We start from the raw sequence: 23,490 nt of genomic DNA, 5'->3' as shown, positions 1-23,490 counted from the left end.
TTAGCCACAAGGAACCACACTATAAACTACTTAATGCCATACTCTACAATGTGCATAGTTTAGCATATATTTATGCATATACATATAGTTTTAATACATTTTTCCATCTAGGATGACAACTCTCCCTCCAAGAGTCAATGGCCACCTAACAAAATCCCCATCACCAGACATGAGAAGCCCCCTTTTGAGTTGTTGCCTTAGGGCTGTCTCTGAGACTTCCCAAACATGCAGCCTATTGCTGTTGCCCTTGGTTGTTCTCCAAGGTGGAAGGTAAGTTCTGATTGCTGCAGACACTTCTGAGCTGGGACTGACCAGAATGCTCCCTTCCTGAAGACTGATTTTCATGCTCTTGTTTTATGTTGAGGGGGCAATGAGGTACCAGATATGGAAAGTGGAAGAGAGAAATGCTGTTTCTCTAATCTTATGGGTGCTTCTGGCAAAGTCTTTGAGACTGTAGAGGTCTGTGGACATGCTCAGAGGACTGTCCATGTGCATAGCATGCACACTGTGTTCGTTTGCTTGTACATCGTGCTGGAGATTGAACACAGTATCAACGCTCAAGACAAGGGCCCTACCAGTGCCTACAGGAACTTATTCTTACTTATGAATGCCTGGCCATAGCTTGGCTTGTTTCCATCTACCTTTTGCCTCTGGGCTTTTTCCTTTCTCTATTTTGTATACCTTCCTTTCCTTACTCCATGACTGGTTGTATGGGTGGTGACTGATCTTCCTTGTTGCTCCTTCCTTCTTCCCAGATTTCTCCTCATATTTTATTCTCTCTGCCTGCCAACCCTACCTATCCTTTCTCCTGCCTCTCTAATGGCTGTTCTGCTCTTTATTAGACCAATTAGGCATCTTAGGCAGGCAAAGTAACATGACTTCACAGAGTTAAACAAATGCAACATAAAGAATGGAGCATGCTGGGTGATGGTGATGCAAGCTTTTAATCCCAGCACTCAGGAGGCAGAGGCAGGTGGATCTTTGTGAGTTTAAGGCCAGTCTCATCTATTAAGAGTGAGCTCCAGGACAGGTTCCAAAGCTACAGAGAAACCCTGTCTCAAAAAAAAAAAAAAAAAAAAAATGGAACACATCTTTGCACCATTAAACAAATATTCCACAGTATAAATGAATGAAACACATCTTATACGGCTATTCCACAACAACAAACTAGTTTGTGTAAGCAGATTTGTGATGAGTAGCTCTGTCTTGCCTCTGTCATATTCTTACAATTATGAAGATTTGCAGATATGTTGACAGATGTCAGTGTGCTTACATTAATGCAAGTAATGAATTTCTCAAATTGCCCTTTAAAGATTTACATTTGTACTGCAGATATAACTATGTGGATTAGTTCATTGCTCTGTTATATTTAGAACTGGAAGCATAACTGGGCTATTATTTCCCAAAATAACTGGTTGCTGATAATTGTTACATGGTAAAATGCTTCCATGTTTTAGAATCCCCAAGTAAATTAGTTTACTATTTTCTTTACTATATGTGTTCACATTAAGCAATAATTTTGAAGGTAACTATGCTACTGGACAAATTAAGTAAGAAATCAAAAAAACTACTTAACTGGTGACATAGCTCAACAAGTGAGTGTGCTTGCTGTACTGTAAGCCCGAGCAACTGGATCAGATCCCCATAACTCATGGTGAAAGGAGAGAATATCTCCAACATTTCCCTAGGAGAGAATATCTCCAACATTTCCCTGGGACTGCCAAGTGACTGTTGTAACATTCGTGTGTCTTGAATGCTTAACACACACAGATTTTCTTCATCATCATCGTTATCCTACAAGTACTTGCAGTTCTGTGATCGGCCACTGGGTGGCAGGAGTACCATAGAAGCTTTGAGTAGAACCTGGGTGGAATTGAACATTGTGAGCACGTAGACCTTCATATAGTTCCCTGTTTCCACGTGATCAATGCCAGGAAAACCTGATACAGTGTGATATATAGAAACAAGGTACAACTGGAATAGTGAAATCTTAAAAATAAGCCTCTTTAAAAGCGAGCTGTAACGGTCCTGTTGGGTATTGTAAACACCTCAGGTGCACTCGATACAGCTGCTGTGGTGCTGGCATTCAGGTCTTTTTTTTTTTTTTTTCTTTATGGAAAGATGGATTGAACTTCAATTTAAGAATATCCAGTAATCCCTCTCAGGACATACTGTAACAGCTGGTATTTTTGTGTTGTAGTAAATCGGCTCCATACGACAGTCAGTAATAATTATGGCTGTGTTCTGATGAATTCCAAAGCATTTTCAATCAATTTGGCCAAAGAAAACAACATTATTACACAAAAATTTAACCCAATTTTAAAGTTAAATCCAGCAACACCATTTTATTCCACAAAACGCTGAGCGTTTTTCTAGTTAGGGTTCTTTAAAACTTTTTTAAAAAATGCATATATTTGCATAATTGTAGGATGATTATGTTGTATAATATATACTTAGAAGATTATTACTTTGTGATAAATGCACAGCATTGGACAAGTTTAACTGTGACTGTTTGTTACAGAAACCCAAGAAATGCTAAGTCCTTTCGTGTGTGGTAACATTGGATTAAAAAGATATTTTGAAGTGGGATATCAGGTTTTTGTCAATATTCCTGGAATGGGAATGTACCACATTCTATAAATTTTTTTTGTTTTGTTTTAGTTTTTTTTTCATTCTATAAAATTTTACTTTTTTGATAAAAGTATTAATTAGGTTATGTGACATATGCAGTTCATAAATGTGAAACACTGAATTCTTCAGGTTGCATTGTGTAGAAAGTATAGACTGTATTTCTGTGTGTGTGGTTACTGACAGCCTGTGCCATGCAAATTCTGACTTTTTGTGGCCTAAAGAGCAAACTCATATATGTACAGGCACATGGCAAGCACTGTATCTGCTTACATCATAAAACCCTGTTGCTAGAAATATGTATGCATACACTTTATACATTTTAAATAGTTCTCTCTCTCTCTCTCTCTCTCTATCTCTCTCTCTCTGTTAACAATGTATTCTTTTTATCAGTGGTTTTTCTGGAGTTCCTTTTGGACTTGAATAACTTCTTCTGTCCCCTTATATAAGGAATATTTTTATGTAGTTAAATCTTGATCCTGGTTATAATAATTTATGAGACCAAAGCAAAGTTTCCTTTTAAGAGTTTTGGAGAAAAGGCAGTATGGGAGCTGGGCATGAGTGAAGCCTGGCTTGCCTTCTCTTCTATTTTAAAATTTAGCTCAGTGAGTTACATTTTTACTTGGAATTTAAATACCTACTGCCGTATGGGTGTGTACCATGTGTGTTCTTTGTTTGCCTTTAGTGTAATGTAAAGCAGATGGTAAGACATCACAGCAGATAGTCAAGTCCAAGAAAATCTGTTTGATCGTGGACTTTTTGAAATATCAGTTTTCACTGTGACAAGTAAAATGCTAATTTGGAAGGCTTTACTGGAATTTAGCTTTGTATTTTTCTCAAGTAAAAGCTGGCAAGCTTGTTTGTCGTGACTCTGTAATATGAATCAGCAACTTAGAAGTTTTAGGAATCGAAGTGAATAGTTTCCAGTGTTTGCACCGTCTGCTTTCCTTGCTGTCTTTCAGATATGGTAAAATATACTTTGGAATGACTGAGTTTTCTATATGGAGAACTGGGGGGGAATGCACTAAATGTATTATGTAGCTATGATTTCAACAAAAGTGTAAATGATATGTGTTTTCCATTGTTAGTCTGCAGTGATCCAAATGTGAAACACATGGTGTTAGGTTGGATGGGTTATAATCTCGCTGCTTTCTTTTATGCTTTAATTTTATAATTCTATTATTACTTGAATTAAAGAAACAAAATATCACAAACCAGCTTTTACTGTTTGTTTACTCAGTGCAAGGCATTGTTGCTTGTCTTGGCATATTTAATTATTATGCAGTTTTAAGTTATTATCTTTATTTGCACATATGGAAATTAAGGTGTAATAAGATTAAATAAGTTACTGAAGACCATAGAGCCAGCAGGATTAGAGGTAAAGCCAGAGTTAACCTTCTACAGCTTTTTCACTATGTCCAGTTTCCTGCTTATTTTGAGATAAACTTATGCCAGTATCCAAAGCAATGTATTTTCCAGGATATATCCAGTCTAACTTTAACTAAAAGGTTTGGCTGGTATTGCTAGCCCTTCTGTGGATCTGTATCAATGCTCTCCTAGCTAAGTAAGTCTGTGAGTATCTGCTCGGCCTGCAGTAGAGAACTTTGCAGCTGTTGGACTATTAAATCCATGGAAACATAGAGTTGTAGTTGCTGGTAACTCAGATAGTCTTTGTTACACACTGGGAAATGTAGCTAGAATTAAGGTAAGAGAGAGGAACTGGTTGTACAGAGTCTTCTGAAAGGTCACAGTGCCATCAGCAGCCCCTGAAGCAAATGTCAGAATTTTTCGGAAGCTTTGACATTGCAGTGGCAGTATCTTTACAGTTCAAAATCACATGAAAATCAGAAACTACCCTGGTAAATATCAGCCTGTTATTGCAGAAAAAATCCATAGAAGAATTATGATCTCTCTGGTATTGTTGTAATGAGACCGTTTGTTGGTTCCCAGTTGCTAATCACACAGAAACTGCTTTTTTTAAATCACTGCTTGGCCCATTAGCTCTAGCTTCTTATTGGCTAACTCTTATATCTTAATTTAACCCATTTCTAGTTATCTGTGTATCGCCACAAGGTCATGACCTACCAGCAAAGTTTCAGCACATCCGTCTCTGGCAGAGGCTCCATGGCTTCTCTCTGACTCTGCCATTCTTTCTCCCAGCATTCAGTTTAGTTTTCCCTGCCTAACTAAGTTCTGCCCTGTTGTAGGTCCAAAGCAGTTTCATTATTCATTAATGATAATCACAGCACACAAAGGGGAATCCCACATCACTGGTATATTGTCCAATACAAGTTATGTGTAGAATTAGTTATGTGATGTTTGATTTAGTGATATTTGGGTTTTTATGTGTATAAATGTTTAATTTTTTTTTTCTTCCAAGGGGCTAGTGAGACAGTCGGTTCTTTCGTGAAGGACGGCTGCAGGTCATTGAATTTTCTGGAGCTTCCCAAGGCAAGAGAGTGGAGAGCAGCCACACACCTTTAGCCCGCAGCATGCCAGCACTGTCAACCGGATCTGCTGGAGAAATGGGTATGAGAACCCAAGGGGACAATTTTCCCTACATTCTTACTTATTAGTGTTGTTCCCACTGACTTGTGGGCACAAATAAATCATTTTTCTTTCTCTGTGACCTACATGAGAGGCATAAAATAAGTCCTAACAAGCTCTGGATTAGACAGAAATACTATGGGATATTCAGGGCACTTCCTTCACGAGGTGGTGGTGGTGACGCATGCCTATACCCTTGTTTTGCTTTTGGAACAACACCATGCATTTAATTGCTTAAAATGAAGTATTTGAGAATGCCCAGTGTTCTGGCAAATACTGGTGATTCCCACCTACACTGCCGTTCCTCACATTTAACAGCAGGCACAAAATGTTTGCCATACTTGCTTCGGACCTATTTTGTTTCTCTGCCTTTATTCTTTCTCTCTCTCTCTCTCTCTCTCTCTCTCTCTCTCTCTCTCTCTCTCTCTCTCTCTCTCTCTGGTTTTTACAAATTCTGTTTTTTTTAATTAAGATTGTTCATTTGATGTCCTTTGAATATTCATGTCTGAGTCCAAAAACTACAAATTGATTCAAAAGGAGCAGTGTCTGTTGCGTTTACTTCTGCAAGTGTAATTTTTCTACTAACTGCTGATGGAAATTACAGCTTTCCTGGGATCTTCAGGCAGCCTGCCTTATTCTTTTCCCCAGTGAAGCCATCCTGGAGTTAGCTGTCACTCTCACTGTATCTGTCATCTTGACTACAAACGTGATGCTCTTCTTTTGGTCCAGACCCTCAGATTTTAAAAGCAGCTTCAAGCTGAGGAAAGGTCATTTTCCCACAGTTCAGGTCTCTGAAGACCTTCCAATTGGAAAGTCACAGGAAAGCTCCCATTGGTCGATCTTTTTTATCATCACAAATCTGAAAATGCACAGTCCTGAAATGGGTGGCCTCTCTCTGCACATATAAAATTTTTTAAAATAAGAAGGGCAATATTAAGGGAGCTGAGGTCTAATCATCAAAAATCAACACAGCAAAAACAACCAATAGTGAATATTGAACGCTTAGAGTTCAGATTACCAGATTTTTCAGATTACCAGATTTTCTAAAGAGATGGAGTGCCAGTATTTAGTTTTCATTTTGAATACCATATTACAAAAGAACTATTTTTTTTTAATTTTAATTTATTGAGAATGGGAAAAAAAAGTTTCCGCCTCCTCCCAGCCTCCCATTTCCCTCCCCTTCCCCCCACTCTTCTCCCCCTCCCCCCACTCCTCTCCCCCTCCCTCTCCAATCCAAAGAGCAGTCATGGTTCCCTGCCCTGTGGAAAGTCCAAGGACCTCCCCTCTCCGTCCATGTCTAGGAAGGTGAACATTCAAACTGGCTAGGCTCCCACCAAGCCGGAACATGAAGTAGGATCAAAACCCCTTGCCATTGACCTTGGCTTCTCATCAGTCCTCATTGTTCGCCATGATCAGAGAGTCCGGTTTTATCCCATGCTCAAAAGAACTATTTTTAAAAATAAAAAAGGATTGAGGGAAAAGGGGGAAAAGAAAAGAATTATCTAAACCCTGGAATAACCTCCATTTGCTCCTGATAAGCTTCTGTACCATCTTCTTCCTCCTCCATTCCCAGTTCTTTTGGAGTATGATTATCAGCAATTCTCTGACAATCAAAGAGAATGGTGAGTGAATTTACTGTAGCTCCCTGTCTTTGACAGTGAGGTGTGTTGTCATTTTCATATTGAAATGTATCGCACTACTATCCTGTCCAATAACTTTGAGTTTAATGTATTCTCCTTTCTTCTTATCCCCTAATTTCTCAGTTGAAGGTTTTACCTCTTTTTCAGACATGGTGATGGTGGCTTCATCCAGGGTTCTCCGAGGTACCACAGGGGCCTCTGGTAGGCAGAACCTCACTTTGAGGTTTACAAACCTGTCTCTTCCCACAGCACAACACCACAGCTGCAGTGACTTCTGCTATGGCCTGCCAGTTTTTATTCTCTTACTCTATCACCAGAGATAAAACACATCTGGAAGTCCCTAGACATCAGTAAGAAGTTATATGAAAACTAAACAGCGGGCTGTTGCTATGACTCACTGGGTAAAGGCACTTGCTGCCAAGCCAGATGACCTGAGTTCACTCCCTGAGGTCCACATGATAGAAGGAGATCTACTTCTGAAAGTTTCCCTTTAACCTTCACACTCTGTCCATGCACACCTACTGCCTCCTCCCAGCCTCCCATTTCCCTCCCCAATTAAGTAAATGTTAAAAACAATGACATCTGACTACTCAATAAGTCCCATCAATTGCAAAATTTAGTGGCCTATAGAATATTATTTATATTTATAAATATTTCTTAGACATAAAACACATCACATATATAAAAACATCTCCTTTCTGGCCCAGTTTAGCAGTTAGCTTTCTTGCTATCAGCACTGCTCGAATATGGATTTCTGGGTGTGTTTTAGAACTGTTCAAAATAAGGGGGAGGGACTAGGGCTGAAATCACTAGAGTGTATGTTTTAATGTGCGTGAGCACTGGATTTAATCTTCAACACAAAAGAGACAAAAAAAGAATGATGCGGGTGGGAAATAGGTTGTGCAAACATTTACTTTGGGTTTGTTTTGATTTGTTTGAGACAGGGTTTTGCTTTGTGAATCCTAGAATAGCCTTTAAACTCACAGTCTTCCTGCCTCATCCTCACAAGGTCAATGAGCATTATGAATGACACCATGCCCAGGCTATGCCTTGAAGTTTTAAGACTCCTTTAAAGAAGAGGCAACATAACACAGCTGAAAACAGTGTCCCATATGTCACTGTGGTCATGGAGTCCTGATCTCAGGGACCACCTACTCTTGCCAGCTGAGGTAACCATTTCCACCCCACCCATTCCAGTCATGGGCACCACATTTACCCTGTCCAGTTGCTGTTCTGCCAGATGTCATTGTTGTCACTCTGCAAGTGCAGTCTGGCTTGTCTCTGTCCATCTGCAGCCATTTCCCCTCCTAGTGACTTAGACTGTGGATTATTTTTTGGTGGAAGATTTACTTTTGGTTAAATTCTGTTAAACTAGTTTTTTTTTTAATCCCTCAGGATGTTAATTTGCAAGTCAACTCCTTTAAATATTTTCTTTTTAGTTTTTATTTAGTTCTGTGTTTTGTTGAACTATGTAAAATGAATAATTGAACTTTTTGTGATGATAGGGTAATTATAGCTAAAATTTTTCTAGCCATCAATGTATTGCAGTTGTGCAGTATATTTTATGCTTCACTATTCACCAAGATTGTGTTACCTTAATTGATAGCAAAGTATTGCTAATGAGGTTTAGCTCACAGGCTGGTGAGAATAAGCGTTTATAACTGAGCGCTGTCATTCACAGAAAATAGCATAGACAGTATGGAATTTATAAAGAGCTTTTCCACACAGCTGTGCCACTTAGAGCACAAATGTACTGGCTGTGACACCTGCTTTCTCGTGCTTTTGAACCCGTGTGCCTGAAGATTTGAGTTAGGTGTAGAAGACATGACTGTTCCCAGGTCAGTGCACTCACAGATGCCACAATGGGTTGCGTGCATTGTATGTTTAATGTTCCTGAGTAGATCTCCTGTACTGGTGTAGTTGAAGTACTCATGTCATATTGTTTAGCAACATTGTTGATATTTTCTTGCCATTGAGTCTCCAAGAGAATAAAGTTAGAGTTTTACAAATGGCCATGGGCCCAATCACAGAAGAAAGGCATCTGACTTTAGTGTCTGTACTTGTTATAGTCACTTGGGAAAATGCCATGTGTATTTGTGGTTTCCAGATGTGTGTTTTGGTGTGTGCACTTACGCACATACGGAGGCCAGAGAAAGATGTAGGCTGCCTCGGTGTCCTGTTCCTTTGAGTAGGGTTTCTCACCAAACATGGGGCTATGCTGTGGGTGACCAGCAAGCGAGCCTTATTCATCCTCCTGTCTCCTTGCCACATTCATGCACTCACATGTATGCACTACACACACACACACACACACACACACATGAACCACATCTGGCTTTTTATGTGGGTGCTAGGAATTCAAACTCAGGTTTTTTTGCTTACACAGACAGCACTTTTACTCTCTGACCAATTTCCTCAGCCTCCACAAATGCTTTTTAATGAAACAATCTTAGCATTCATCTATCTTCCTCTTTCTGCTTATTTAATGAAGAAAAGAAAATGCATTTTGTAAGTACATCACGAAAAGATTCTCATCTTCTCAGTCTCACTTCTTTTCTCACCTTGGTAAGTATTCTTCATGAGCTGTGTGTGCACTCAGTGTTTCTCATAGTTCAGATGTATCTCAGTTGTAGAGCGCATGGTTAGCGTGTGTAAGGCCCAGGGTTTGATCAGTGGCACAAGAAAAACACATATTTGACTCTTATTAAAACAAACAGTCAAAACTCACAAATTTTATTACATGCCACAGATTGTATTATTCTGTTTCTTTCCTCTTGCAGTGCTTGGGACTAGAACCCTGTGCATACTAGGCAGGTACTCTGCCTCTGAGCTACATCCCCAGCCTGTTCTGTAACCATGTAGAGCAAATGCTGTTTGCAGGGAGTATATGAATGTATACAGTGTGTCATGCATGTTTATTCACATATCTGCCGACATACCCTGCATTGTCTGTAGACTCATGCTCTTTCATGTGACTTACAATGCTGTAAGGTGCATGCATGACGCAAAGTGCTGATTTTTGCTTCTGTTGTAAATATTTGGGCAGGAAAGATGCATACATATAATAATGTTATAAAATTAATTTGCAGACTTGTTAGGCCAGTTAGTCATGTATGGAGTGCATTAGAGATTCCAGCCATTCTTGCCAGTGTTCAGTGCTGTTAATCTTTGTAGTTGCTGCCATCTGATGGGGTACAAAGTGTTATAGGGGCTATTCCTTCTGTGAAACATATTTCCATTGTTTAATATACTTTCCTGTCTGGGACATGTCTATTCAAACCTGTTTTCAACCATTGTGCTGTCTTACATGGTTCTAATTGACTTGCAGAATTTCCTATCTTGTATTTTATATATTAATTCTTTGTGCCATTTATTTTAAACTTCCCCCTCAAATAGTCCCAATTAATTTAGAGAGTTGAAAATCATGTAAGCACATCTTGGTTATTGCTTTTCCCCCTTCAACTTAAGTATGTCTCCCCTTGCCCTAGACCATATATATTCTCTAAGATTTTTTTTTAATAAATTTAAAGATTGGTTTTTACACATGAAATTTTAATCTGACTGCAGTTTGAATGCAAAGTGAGGCAGAGAACTAACCGTCTTTTCTCACATAGATTGTCAACCATCTTAGAATTAATGACCCTATATTCTATTCTTTCCACATAAGTTTGTTGTTTTTCCTTTACCATATATGAGTACCATGCACATTCTTGGTTCTCTTTCTGGATTATAACGACCTGTTGATTTCATCTTAAAATTTTTAATAATCCAATTTTTATTATAAGTTTAGAATTACAAAGGTTGTGTAGAAGGTTGCAGTGTACCACACACCCAGCTTCTCCTGTTTTTAGCCTTCTGCATTCATTCATTCATGTGCCAAACTCCTTTCGGTTGATGAACTGATACATATACACTGACTCCAACTAGAATCCATTCCTGTTTCCTTAGTTTCCACCTCATGGCCCCTCTCCCTTTGGTTCCAGGCTGTCATTTGGAGCAGCATGCTACATGCAAGTTTGTGACTTGTTAGGCTGCTCTAGGGTTTGACTGCCATCCTTAGTGACTTTGAGGGACGTTAGTCAGCATATTGTAAGGTCCTCTGAGTTTGAATTTGTCTTGTGTTTTTCTCACAAAGGGATGGAAGTTATGTGCTTTGGCGAGTCAGTAACTGAAGTAAGCACCTATGAAATCTTAGGAAAGGGTCTTACTGTGAGCTGCTGGTGCTGACATTCCTCTGTCTATCAGTTGCTCACCTCCCCCTCTAGGGTGAAACAACTGTCTAAGTTTCCTGGATTCTTGCCCTTTCCTCCTCATTCATTCACTTGTTCATTGTTGGTATTGACTTTAGGGTTATAATCCAGCACTGTTTTATGTTGTTACCCCAGTTAGGCCAGCTTTGCCTGTTGGAAGTTCTTTCTGTCAGTTCCTTTGAAAGCCTCCATCAGTGTGGGCTTGTCTAGTACTTTCCTACTCTGACAGCCAAGGGGCATCAGCTCATCTGCCCTATTCCTCAAGTAGCCATGTCTCCAAGGAGCCTAGTTTTTTTTCCCCTGGGGGGAGAATAGGATTAGAAATGGAAACTTGGGCAGTTGTTTTGGTTAGGATTTCAATTGCTGTGAAGTGACAACATGAACACGACAATTCTTATAAAGGAAAAACATTTAATTGGGGTGGCTTACATTCCCTGAGATTTTGTCCATTATCATCATGGGGTAACATTGTGTTGTGCAGGCAGACATTGTGCTGGAGAAGGAGCTGATATTCATTCATCCTGACTTGCAGACAACAGGAAGTGGTCTGAGACACTGGGAGTGATTTGAACACATACAAGACCTCAAAGCCTGCCTTCATAGTGACACTTTCCATCCAACAAAGCCATACCTCCTAATAGTTCTATTCCCTTTGGGGGCCATTTCCCTTCAAACCACCGTATTCCATGACCTGGCCCCCAAAGACTTGTAGCCATATCATAATGCAAAAATACATTTAGTTCAACCTCAAAAGTCCCCATAGTCTCAATATAAGAGTCTCAAATTTATGTAAAAGTCTAAAGTTCTAAGTCTCTTTTGAGATCCATGCAATCTCTAATTGTCATCCACTGTAAAATCAAAGTCAGAAAGGAGATCATATGCTTCCAGAATAATGGTGCAGTATATACGTGACAATTTCAGAATATAGTGAAGAGGGAGCATAGGGAAGAAATACTGGACCAACTCAGCACTGAAAACCAGCTGGGAACGCTCCAAACTCCGCATCTCCATGTCTGATGTCAATGCACTGTTCAGATCTCCAGTTCCTTTCATCTTTGTTGGCTGCAACACACTTCTTTCTCTTGGACTAGTTGGACTCCCTGCGAGCAGTTTTCCTCAGCAGGTATCTCATGACTCTGGCATTTCTAACATCTTGGGTTCTCCAAGGCAATCTATGTTTCAGCTTCACAGCTTCACACAATCACCTCTCTAGGCTCTGACACATGCCTGACCTTAGTGGCGTTCCTTAGTCATGGAGGGAGATTCCATACCTCCTTTCTTCTGTCCTTCACTCCAGAAACACACGGCCAAAGCTGCCAAGTTCTGCTGATAATTGGGGCTGGAACATGGGCCCCTTGTCCAATTACATCTTCACTACCTTCCTATTTTCGATAGTTTCCTTCGCTGCCTAAGATTGGTTGTATTGAAACTTTCTCTGTCAACAATACTGGCCTTGAACTCACAGATCTTTCAATTTCATCCTCACTTAATCCTCAGCCAGACTCTTCAGACAAGGGCATAAAGCAGCCACATTCTTTACCAAAATATCACAGGAATTACCTCTAGGCAACATATTAAAATTCTCCTCTGAAACCTCTTGAGCCATCTCCCCACAGTTCCAACCACTCACAGCACCACTGTCTTCCATGCCCCTACTGATACGGCTCATTAAGAGCACTCAAAAGCATTCCACTGCATTCCTAACCCAAAGTCTGAATTCCTTCAAACAAAAACACGATCAAACCTATCACAGCAATACCCGAGTCCCTGGTACCAACTTCTGTCTTAATTAGGGTTTCAATTGCTGTAAAGAAATACCATTACCATAGTAATTCTTTATAAAGGAAAAGCATTTAATTGGGGTGGCTTATATTTTCAGAGGTTTAGCCCATTATTATCATAGTGCAACATGGTGGCATGATATAGTATGGAGGAAGAGCTGTAATTCCTTCATCTTGACTTGCAGGTAACAAGAAGTGAACTAAGACATTGGGTATGGCTTGAGCCCATCTCTACAGTGACACACTTCCCCCAACAAGGAATACTTCAACAAGACCATACTTCTTAATAGTGCCACTCCCTTTGGGAGTCATTTTCTTTCTAACCACCACAGTAACTTTAGACCCTCTCAGCAGATGTCTGACAGAGCAGAGACATGGATATGTATTTACTTACCCATGTCTAAATACCCATAAGACCATACAAATATTTCTGTGTAGGTCAATTGTGATTGTAGTCAGCTAATGTAAACATTTGCTGATGTTTTTATCTCTACATTAGTAAGTAGATAGTTTTAGGCTTTACCCTTTGCACATCTGTGAATTCCTTCCTCAGGAGAGTGATCCCACCATTCATTCAGTTACTCATTCAGATATAGGGTATGTGAATTGCAGTGTGAGAACTCTCTAGCTGTGGAATATGCTGATCTTCAGTTAGAGTTTATCTTACGATTTTTATTTCTGTAATAGAGCGTGGTTTAAAAGAATCTTATAGAATCATGCCTTGGCTGATGAAATTTTGTAATTTCATCAAATATTATTTGTTTAAACATATAATGTAAAATATATTTGTATAGAAATGAATGTAAAACCTTTATAAGCACAGTTTTAAAAGAGCTAGTAACACCAACGGCCAGTAGGAAACTGGAGACCTTGGAAATGCTCACTTCTTAGCCATACCCCTTGGGAGACAGGGTTCTGGGAAACATGCTACCTGCACACTGTACTGTGTTGTTTATGATTTGTCTAAGTAGTCCTTTGCAATGTGGTAGAATTTTGTTAACTCCTGAACTTTTTTTAAATTGTTTTTATTGAGCTATATATTTTTCTTTGCTCCCATTCCTTCCTCTCCCTTCCCCTTCTCTCCTTTCCCATGGTCTCCATGCTCCCAATTTACTCTGAAGATCTTGTCTTTTTCTACTTCCCATGTATATTATATCCATGTATGTCTCTCTTAGGGTCCTCTTTGCTGTCTAGGTTGTCTGGGACTGTGAATTGTAGGCTGGTTTTTCTTTGCTTGATATCCAAAGCCACTTATGAGTGAATGCATCTGATATTTGTCTTTCTGGATCTAGGTTGCTTAACTCAATAAGATGTTTCCTAGATCCATCCATTTGCTCACGTATTTCAAGATGACATTTTTCCCCCTTTGTGTAGTACTCAATTGTATAAAGGTACCACATTTTCCTTACCTGTTCTTTGGTTGAGGGACATTTAGGTTATTTCCAGACTCTGGGTATGACAAATAATGCTGCTTTTAATAGTTGAACACATGTCCTTGTGGTATGGTTGAGCATCCTTTGGGTATATATCCAAAAGTGGTATTGTTGGGTCTTGAGGTAGGTTGTTTCCTAATTTTCTGAGAAATTACCATACTGATTTCCAAAGCGGCTGTTTCAGTTTGCACTCCCACCAGCAATGCAGATTTTACCCCACATCCTCTCCAGCATAAGTTGTCGTCAGTGTTCTTGATCTTGGTCATTATGAGAGGTATAAGATAGAATCTCACAGTTGTTTTGATTTGCATTTCATTGCTCAAGGATGTTGAGCATTTGGAGATTAGCCCTTTGTCTGATGTGGAGATTTGTCTTGATGGAGATTTTGTTTTCCCATTCTGTAGGCTGTCATGTTGTCTTGTTGACCGTGTCCTTTGCTTTACAGAAGCCTCTTAGTTTTAGGAGGTCCCATTTGTTAGTTGTTTCTCTTAGTGTCTGTGCTACTGGGGTTCTATTTAGGAAGTGGTCTCCTGTGCCAAATGAGTTCAGGTGCACTTTCCACTTTCTCTTCTATGGAGTTCTGTGTGGCTAATTTTATGCTGAGGTCTTTTATCCATTTGGACTTGAGTTTTGTGCATTGTGATAGATATGGATCTATTTTCATTCTTCTACATGTTGATAGGATCAGATTCTTAATGGACAATTATCTTCATCAGGTAGGTGACTTGTGGGCATGTTCGTGGGGCTTGTAGGATTGTCATGATGTGAATTGAAGCAGGAAGACCTACCCATTGTTTGTGGTACCATTTCCTGGGTTTGGGCTCTGAACTGCCGAATAGAGAAATTGCACTTGTTTCTCCTCTCTTGACTGTGGATGCGACCAGATGCTTCAGGTTCCTGCCTTGACTTCTCTGCTGTGAGGGATTGTGAACTACAATGAACTCTTTCTCCCCTCAGTTGCTCTTTGTCAGGGTATTTTATCCAAGCAAAAGAAATGAAACTGGGATGTACCCTAATTGAAAAATATTTTGTTGTTCAAAAATACGAAGTTGTTCAGAGAGTCAATTTTTTTTTGTTGTTGTTGTTTGTTTTTGTTTTCTCAAGACAGGGTTTCCCTGTAGCTCTGGAGCCTGCCCTGGAACTAGCTCTTGTAGACCAAGCTGGCCTCGAACTCACAGAGATCTGCTTGCCTCTGCTTCTCGAGTGCTGGGATTAAAGGTGTGCACCACCACTGTCCGGCTGAGAGTCAGTATTTTTGTCAGTAGTGCTGGAGACAGGTGGGGGGTAGTTGCTGAAATTTCTTAAGTAAGGCAGCAGGGAAACTTGCTTAGTTTACCCTTACATGCCTCCCAACCCACGTCTTTTTGCAGTCATTGCTATCTGACACCATTTCACCCCTAACCCTGCTGTTTTGCGATCTAAGTTCATGTAACATCTAAAGTCTTTTATTGTCATTTTCCCACCATTTATGGTGTTATTATCTCCCTTCTTTTTTATACCATTTTGAACTATTTCTGATATCCTTTATTGACAGTGTTGTTTTCTTTCAGCAGTGAATGTCCTCTTCGAGGAGTATTGTTTAGCTAATATTTAGGTTATATATCAACGTGAGTCTAGTTAGGAAATCTTATTAAATTTGTTTCCATCACTAAAATTATGATTTTTTAATCCTTAATGTGGTAGATTGAATTTATTGAGGATATTGGACACATTGTGAGCTTCACTGCTAAAAGTGGCCATTTCAAATCATGAAAAGTAGATGTTGTTTGTTCTGCCAATGTCATGAAAATACTGTGTGTGATGATTTGAATACATATGGTCATGCGTTTGAATGCTTAACTTCTAAGGAGTTATTAGGAATTGTTGCCCTGTTGGAGTAGGTGTGGCCTTGTTGCAAGAACTACCTCACTATGGGGGTAGGCTTTGAGGTCTCATATATGCTCAGGCTACACCCAGTATGGAATAGTTTACTTCCTGTTGCCTGCAGATCAAGTTGTAGAACTTTCAGCTACTGTTGAAGGGAGCTGCGGGCCTCTTCCCACAGCCTGGCTCCCGGCCGCCTGGCTAGCTTATGCCCCGAAATAACAACACACAAATTGTATTCTTTTAAACACTGCTTGGCCCATTATATCTAGCCTCTTCTCGGCTAACTCTCTCACCTGGACTAGCCCATTTCTAATAATGTGTGTAGCACCCCAAGGTACGCTTACCGGGAAGATTCTAGCCTACATCCATCCTGGGTCGGAGCTTCATCACGTCTGCCTCAGAGAGCAGAGCTATTGAGTCTGAGCTCACGTCCTCTTCCTCCCAGCATTCTGTTCTGTTTACTCCACCCACCTAAGGGTTGGCCTATCAAATGGGCCAAGGCAGTTTCTTTATTAAATGAAAGTAACTCCTCCATCAAGCTACCTCTCTAGGTAGCACCATGTCTGTTCACAGAATGCCATGCTTTCTTCCATGAACTATAAGCCAGCCACAATAAAATGTTTTCCTTTATAAGTACTGTAGTCATGATATCTTGTCACAGCAATGGAAATCCTAAGACACTGTGTTACTGTTCATTTAAAACAAACCAGTCCTCAAGGATTGGTCAGATATATTAGAGCACACTGAAGTCCTAGCACTTGGGAAACTGAGGCTGGAAGAGCATGATATCGAGGCCAACCTGGGCTACATAGCAAGATCCTATCTCAAAAATATAAGCTGGACCAGAAAGGGTTACATAGAGAGACCTTGTCAAAAATAAAACACACACACACACACACACACACACACACACACACAATGAAAATGAACCAAACCAACCCCAAAGCCACGTGTGATGACTTTCCCCCTCAGTGGTAGATTTCACTGTGGAAAATCCAGGCTCAGCTCAGGGCAGTTTTCTTCTAGCACTTTCAGGAGGTGCACACTGCATTTGATTGCATCATGTTTTCAGTTTCCAGTTTGCTTCCATAGCAGAGCAAGGTTTCCAGGCATGTAGCAGCTTGCTGGTTGTCATGGGGAAAAAGAGCATCTGGGGGACCTATATCTGCATTACTCTTCTAATTGCTATTTTGATGCTTCCCTGAACTCATTCCAAGTCTTTGCTCTGTTTTAGTCAGTGGGATATGTGATTCTATATAGCTGGAATTGTGTGGAGTGTTAATTTCCCAAGCATACATGATACTAAACATCATGAGTGGATGCTATCTGGAGTGTTGACAAGCACTTGCACAGCGTGGGGATTTGTTTGACTCTGGGAAGGAGACTAATCACTCATATGCCTTTGATCATAGGACCACCTTCCTCTTGTTGGGAACGGTGTCCTCTTTTATGACACGCACATGTTCATTAAGCAATGTATGTGGAGCCTGAGGGAAGGCACAGCTACCCCGTCAGCCAGAGGATCCCAGGATAGACTGCTGATCAGTTGGTTGGCAGCTGGGGCAGCCGTGGCTCCCATGCTTTGTATAACCTCATGCAATAATGATAGGACTAACTTTCTACAAAATGATACTATTATCACAACTTTCCTTTATTGTTAATCCTAATTTTTATCATTATAAATACACACTACACAAATTACCTGGATTCACTGATTTTTTTCGATCCATACATGCATCATACATGAATTGACTCTGCTTCCCCTTGTTGCAGATTTGACTGTAGGAGACAAAATTCTACTCTTTTCTTTGCTAGTGTTAAATTCCCAGTGAAAGAAGCTTGTGAACCCTTTGAGAGACCACTCAACAGACTATACCCTAAGAAGCAGGAATTGATCTATTTTCCTATGTGATTCTTCATAGGCATGAACTTTAAAGTGATCATTCTTGCCTCTTCAGCATCTTCTTACTTAGGAGAAAATGCTGTAAGTTCCTTTTGAAGAGAAGGGCTGGGGAGTTGGTTTAGTTGGTGAAGTGGTTGCTATGAATGTCTGAGGACTTGGATTTGAACCCCAGAACCCATGTTAAGCTCGGAGCAGTAGTGAGTATCTGTAATTCCAGTGCTTCTATGAGTAGATGGGAGTGGTAGGCAGGTAGGTCCCCAGAAGCCTGAGGGTGAAGTAACCTGGCTTACATAGTTTAAACAACAAGAAAATTTGTCTCAAACAAGGTGAAAGACCAGGATGGACACCAAAATTTGTCTTCTGATCTCTGCACATGTACCGTGGTAAACACCCACCTACACACACACACACACACACACACACACATGCACGCACGCACGCGTGCGCTCATGCACACAGATCACATACAAATGATCAAATAAAGTGAATTAAGTGAATTAAGTTAGCCATTGAGAAGGCTTCCAAACCAAATAAAAGAGGTATCTGGGCAGACTATTTTTATAATAGAGTTTTAGGTACATGCTTTTCACACACAGTGCTTACCTGGTCAGCAAACAACAAGGCTTTATTTTGTTGTAGCCTTAACTATTACAAAGTAAAATTTTCTTTCTCTTTGTAAAAAAAAAAAAAAATAGCACAGTTCAGAATGTGTAAATTTGGCATGTTTGCTTTGTTTCTTGATAACGTAAGGATTTAAAGAAATTAGAACTAGAAAGAGTAGGCTCACATCAGTGCTGGGGAGAACTGTATTATTCACAGCCCTCTCCCCTTACACTGGCCTCAAACTCACACTGCCTCCTGAGTGGTGGGGTTAATGGCCCCACCACACCTGCACGGCAAAAATGTCTCTTACACTGAATTTTCATGGTACGATTTGGATGCAGTGAGATGGCTGCTTTTAATATGGAGGCATGTAGCTTAATGGACTGTTTTCATGAAACCGAAACCCCAGAGTTGGGTGCCCTTTGCAGGAAGCATCCTCACTGCCTAACCGAGTTGAAACAACACCTTATTCTTTATTCAGCTCTTTGGAGCCTTAGCTTCGCCAGCCACTCTTTTGACTGAGAAGAAAGAATTTCTATAACCAGGTTCTCTTGAAAGCAAAATTTCATGTTTAGAGGAGAGTTGGGTATGGGTGGAAAGGTTGGGAAACATCGACTCGACTCCTCTGCTTTTAGGGACAAATCACTAATTTGCTATTTTTAACACAAATAAAACATTTTTATAGCTGGGATTATTTTTTAAATCTATGTATAGAAACACCTTAGTTTTTACTAGTCAACAATATCTTCTCTCTGATGACAATGGGTCTTGATACCTTTTGGATGACATGAAGTGTCTTAGGATTTCACTTTGTACATAGCTCAGCAATAGAATTTTTGGGGATGTAGTGAAGGATATTCCAGGACAATGCTTGAAGAGAGAAGCATTATAGATGGTCCTATCCCCTGTGCTTGTGGGATTTTCTTACGCTTGATACTTATTAATAAGCCTTGAGAGTACAGATGCATGATACAGCTCCACTTCCTACTTTATCTGGTTTAATTATATGTTAACATTTAATTAACAGTAATTTCCAAAAGATTAAAAAGTCCTATTGTGCCATAAATAGCAAATGTGATGTTTTCGCTTATGTATTAGTTACTTCCTATGCTATGATAAAACATCATGACCAAAGCAACTTGAGGAAGACAGTTTATTTGGGCTTATGGTAGAGGGGGATAAGGGTCCATCATGGCAGGGAATCGTATTATCAAGTGCCAGGCATGGCTGCAGGAATAAGAAGCTCACATTTCAACCACTAGCATGAAGCAGAGAGAGCAACTGGAAATGGTCTGGAGAGTTTAGACTCAGAACGACTGTCTCTAGTGACATACTTCTACCAATAAAACCAGGCCTCCAAAACATCCCCCAAATGGTGCTGCTAATTGGTGACCAGGCTTTCAAGTCCTGTGAAGGACATTTTCATTTAAAGCCCCACCACTTGTCTATCCACCCTACTCTATCCTTGCTGGCTCAGTCACTGGTTTGATATGATGTAAATAATTAGAGGGTGGCTGTTGGCTATTGGTCTGTAAGTTTTAGAAGCCAGTTTTACTTTTCTATGCCTGTATCTTTTGTGTGAACAGTGCCAAGAAAACATCAAAGTTCTTTCATGCTTGTTTTGGTGGTATTGGCATACTTTATACAAAGCCACAGGCTACTGACTTGAAGTTAATTGCACATAGGAACCTCTTAAAGCCTAGAGATAGCTTCTAAACACGAATGTTCTGTGTGACTGTATGCACTTGCTTTCTGTTAACTCGCCCTGATTTTATAGACTTCAAGGTAATTGAATGAATTGCCTATTATTGTTATTAACAAAGCTACAGTATTGGGATTATTTAAGTTGTTCTGCATATTTAAAAATCTCAGTGTGCCAGATGCTTTAACGTTGTTTGAAGTTGAGGGATAGTGTAATGAGGACACTCTGTTGAATTCAAGTATTTTAGTCCTATAAGCCCTTTTGGAAATAAACTGTGCTTTAAATGAAGAAAATGAGGCCCATTAGGAATGGCACGAAATAGTGCTGATTATTTTACCTTTAAGAAAGTGGAAAATTTGTAAATTTACTTGGTGTCCCATTTTATTAATGCCATAAAATTTAACAGTGTTGTTCTGGGCGTTGATATGCATTCTTTGCTGGTTATTAGCCTCAGGTTATAGGGAAACATTTTGGTTCACTGCCTGTTCATATTGGGTAGAATGCAAATATCAAAACTGAAAAAAGGCAAATCCATAGTTGTTCCTGGTTGCCAAGTCTTTTGCTGAATACTTTCTAAACGTTTTGGTTGCTTCTTGTGTCCAGGGCGGCTGAACACAGAGGACTCCCTTTTTCTCATTTAGCATAGTCTTTATAGCTTCCCCAGACTGGAGCTGGTAACGAAGCTATGAGGGATATGACAAGAATGACGGCATTAAATTTCTCTAGACTACCAGTAAATGTTTCCACCCTGATGTCAGGAATGCGGAGCATCTGGAATCTGCAAGTGGAGTGAACTGCTCACTGCAGGGACACTTTCTGCAAACTCTGAGCCTGTTTTTCCCCAGGGAGCCACTACTGTCTTGCCCAGAATGTTGTATTTTTACAGAAGCAACTTCCTGCAGCTGGAATACTCCTCCACTCGTGCTTCTGCATTTTTTAGCAGTTTTCTTTTTAGGTCTGTCATTGTTTTGAGAATCTGTGCTACGTTTTAGCATTAAATAAATTCTTTTGGTTAGCAGTGAGTTATGTTTGACAAATATAGTGAAAAACAGTAGAAAATGAATTATTCTAAATAATTTATAATTTATATGATGAGATTGTGGTCTGTACTTTGTGGTCTTTTCCCTCAGGTTTTCAGAGCATCTGGGATATGTACAATGACACTTTTTATATTGTCGATGGCCTAGATTTATTTTCTTAACAAATGCTATAGCGGGCTAGGGAGACAGTTCAGTCAGTAATTTGCCTGCCATGCAAGAATGAGGGTCTGATTTTGGATCCTTAGCTCAATAGCAGGGTGACACAAATCTCTAATCCTGGTCCGGGGGGGGGGGTGGATGGAGACAGCAGACCCCTTTAACTGTCTAGCTAGCTGTTTTATCTAACCAGTGAACTACAAGTTTAATGAGAGACTGTCTCAAAAAGCTAGGTGGGGACTGACTGAAAAAGACGATTCCACCCACCACCACCAGATTGATGTCCACTGCTGGCTGCCATAGGCATGAGCATGCACGCACACACACACACACACACACACACACACATTGATGTCCACTGCTGGCTGCCATAGGCATGAGCACGCACGCACACACACACACACGCATACATGCACGCACACACACACACAACACATACACATACACAAAGCAATAGAGAGGAAATGAGAAGGGATTGTAGACATTCTCTGTTTCTGTGTCTCTGTCTCAGTATGTTTGCCCTGGGGACCAGAGTTCACTCTCAGGTGTCACCAATCCTCAGGTGCTGTGGGCTGTTTTCCTATTTAAGGACCATCTGGCTCACTGGCCTGGCGCTTGCTGATGGATTTGGCTGGTCTCTAAAACCTTGAAATTTCAAGCGTATGGCATCACAGTTTGTATTTTTTTATGTGGGTTTGGGGCTCAAACTCGGGTCATCACCAGCCAAATTATCTTCCCAGCCCCCACCTTTTTTGTTTGTTTGTTTCTTGAGATAGTGACTAGTGTAGCCAAAACTGGCCTTGAACTCCTGTTCATCCTGCTCCACTTCCTGAGCAGTGGAATGCAGGAATGCACTAAGACTGCCAGCCTCTATTAGTTTCAGAATTATTGAAATCATGGCTTTATTTATTTATTTAGGCAGGGTTTCTCTGTAGCTTTGGAGCCTGTCCTGGAACTACCTCTTAAGTCCAGTCTGGCCTCGAACTCACAGAGATCTGCCTCTTTCTGCCTCCCTAGTGCTGGGATTAAGGGCGTGTACTACCACCACTCGGCTGTGCCACCACTGCCTGGAAATCAAGATTTAAGATTAAAGTAAATCTGTCAGTGCATATTATATAGATCTCATAAAGCTGTGTCTTTGCTCCACTTGTTCAAGATGTACAGCTTACCAATGGAGTAAACAGTACTGGTGTTACAACAGCCCTTTATTCTGAAGGCTCATTTCTACAGAATCATATTGTTTCATGTTTTTGTCCCCAAATGCACCCTGCTCCCAGCCCCCAGCTACCTCCCAAGCATCCCTGTCTCATTTGAACCCAGACACCTTTCTCTTGGGTTCTTGTGGTCCACTCCCTCTGTACAGACTTGAGGCTAGCTGAATTGTTATTCTCATGTCTGCTTCTCACTTTGCTCAGGCCTCCTGTGTACACTGCATGTCGGTTATTACTTTTATCCAGGCGTCTGGTCTACGTAAGCATAAATGAATCACCTCCACACAAGATGGTCTAGTGAAGCCCCAGCTAGCGTGTTTTGCTCAGGAATTTCTTTGGAAGCCAGGGTTTTTTCTTTCTGCTCTGCTTATGGGTTGCTTTCATGTGGAATAGGTGGCTTGTCCTGACTTTATAGTCATCTTGATGAAGAATGGCTCCTGGTTAGATAAGCTTGTTAGCTGGGAAGTTTTCTTCTTATGTACTCACTCACCTGTTCTTGTCTTCCCCTTCCCTACTGTCAGCTCCACCGATGCCTCTTTGTCATTCATGATTTATCATCACCATTCTGTGATTAGGTTGATATAAATTGTTTTCCCCCCTAACATGCATGTGTACCTGGAGACAAATTTTACTTTAGGCTGTCAGCTCTCTCTCTCTCTCTCTCTCTCTCTCTCTCTCTCTCTCTCTCTCTCTCTCTCTCTCTCTCTCTCTCTCTCTCTCTCTCTCTCTC

General features: G+C 40.4%; 1 protein-coding gene and 1 pseudogene across 4 annotated transcripts in view; one reads left to right on the top strand and one right to left on the bottom strand.

Annotated features, from left to right (window-relative positions):
• Mpp7 (MAGUK p55 scaffold protein 7) overlaps positions 1-23,490 on the top strand; it is a 249,357-nt gene that overhangs the window by 59,582 nt on the left and 166,285 nt on the right. For 3 of the 4 annotated variants that reach the window (XM_050152712.1, XM_050152714.1, XM_050152711.1), the window contains exon 2: positions 5,009-5,157. The exons of the other annotated variant lie outside the window; for it this stretch is intronic. In XM_050152712.1, coding sequence (XP_050008669.1) covers positions 5,121-5,157 — 37 coding nt within the window. In that variant the 5' untranslated portion in view covers positions 5,009-5,120. The remainder of the gene's footprint in view (positions 1-5,008; positions 5,158-23,490) is intronic. 4 annotated transcript variants of the gene reach the window in all.
• Positions 6,674-6,966, bottom strand: LOC126507860 (small ubiquitin-related modifier 1-like; annotated as a pseudogene).

The sequence above is a fragment of the Alexandromys fortis genome, unplaced genomic scaffold (assembly GCF_014885135.2).
Source record: "Alexandromys fortis isolate MF-2015 unplaced genomic scaffold, M_Fortis_MF-2015_v1.1 scaffold_54, whole genome shotgun sequence".
Taxonomy (NCBI): Eukaryota; Metazoa; Chordata; class Mammalia; order Rodentia; family Cricetidae; genus Alexandromys; species Alexandromys fortis.
The sequence above is the reverse complement of the archived record's forward strand: the minus strand, read 5'-3'. Positions and strand labels throughout refer to the sequence as shown.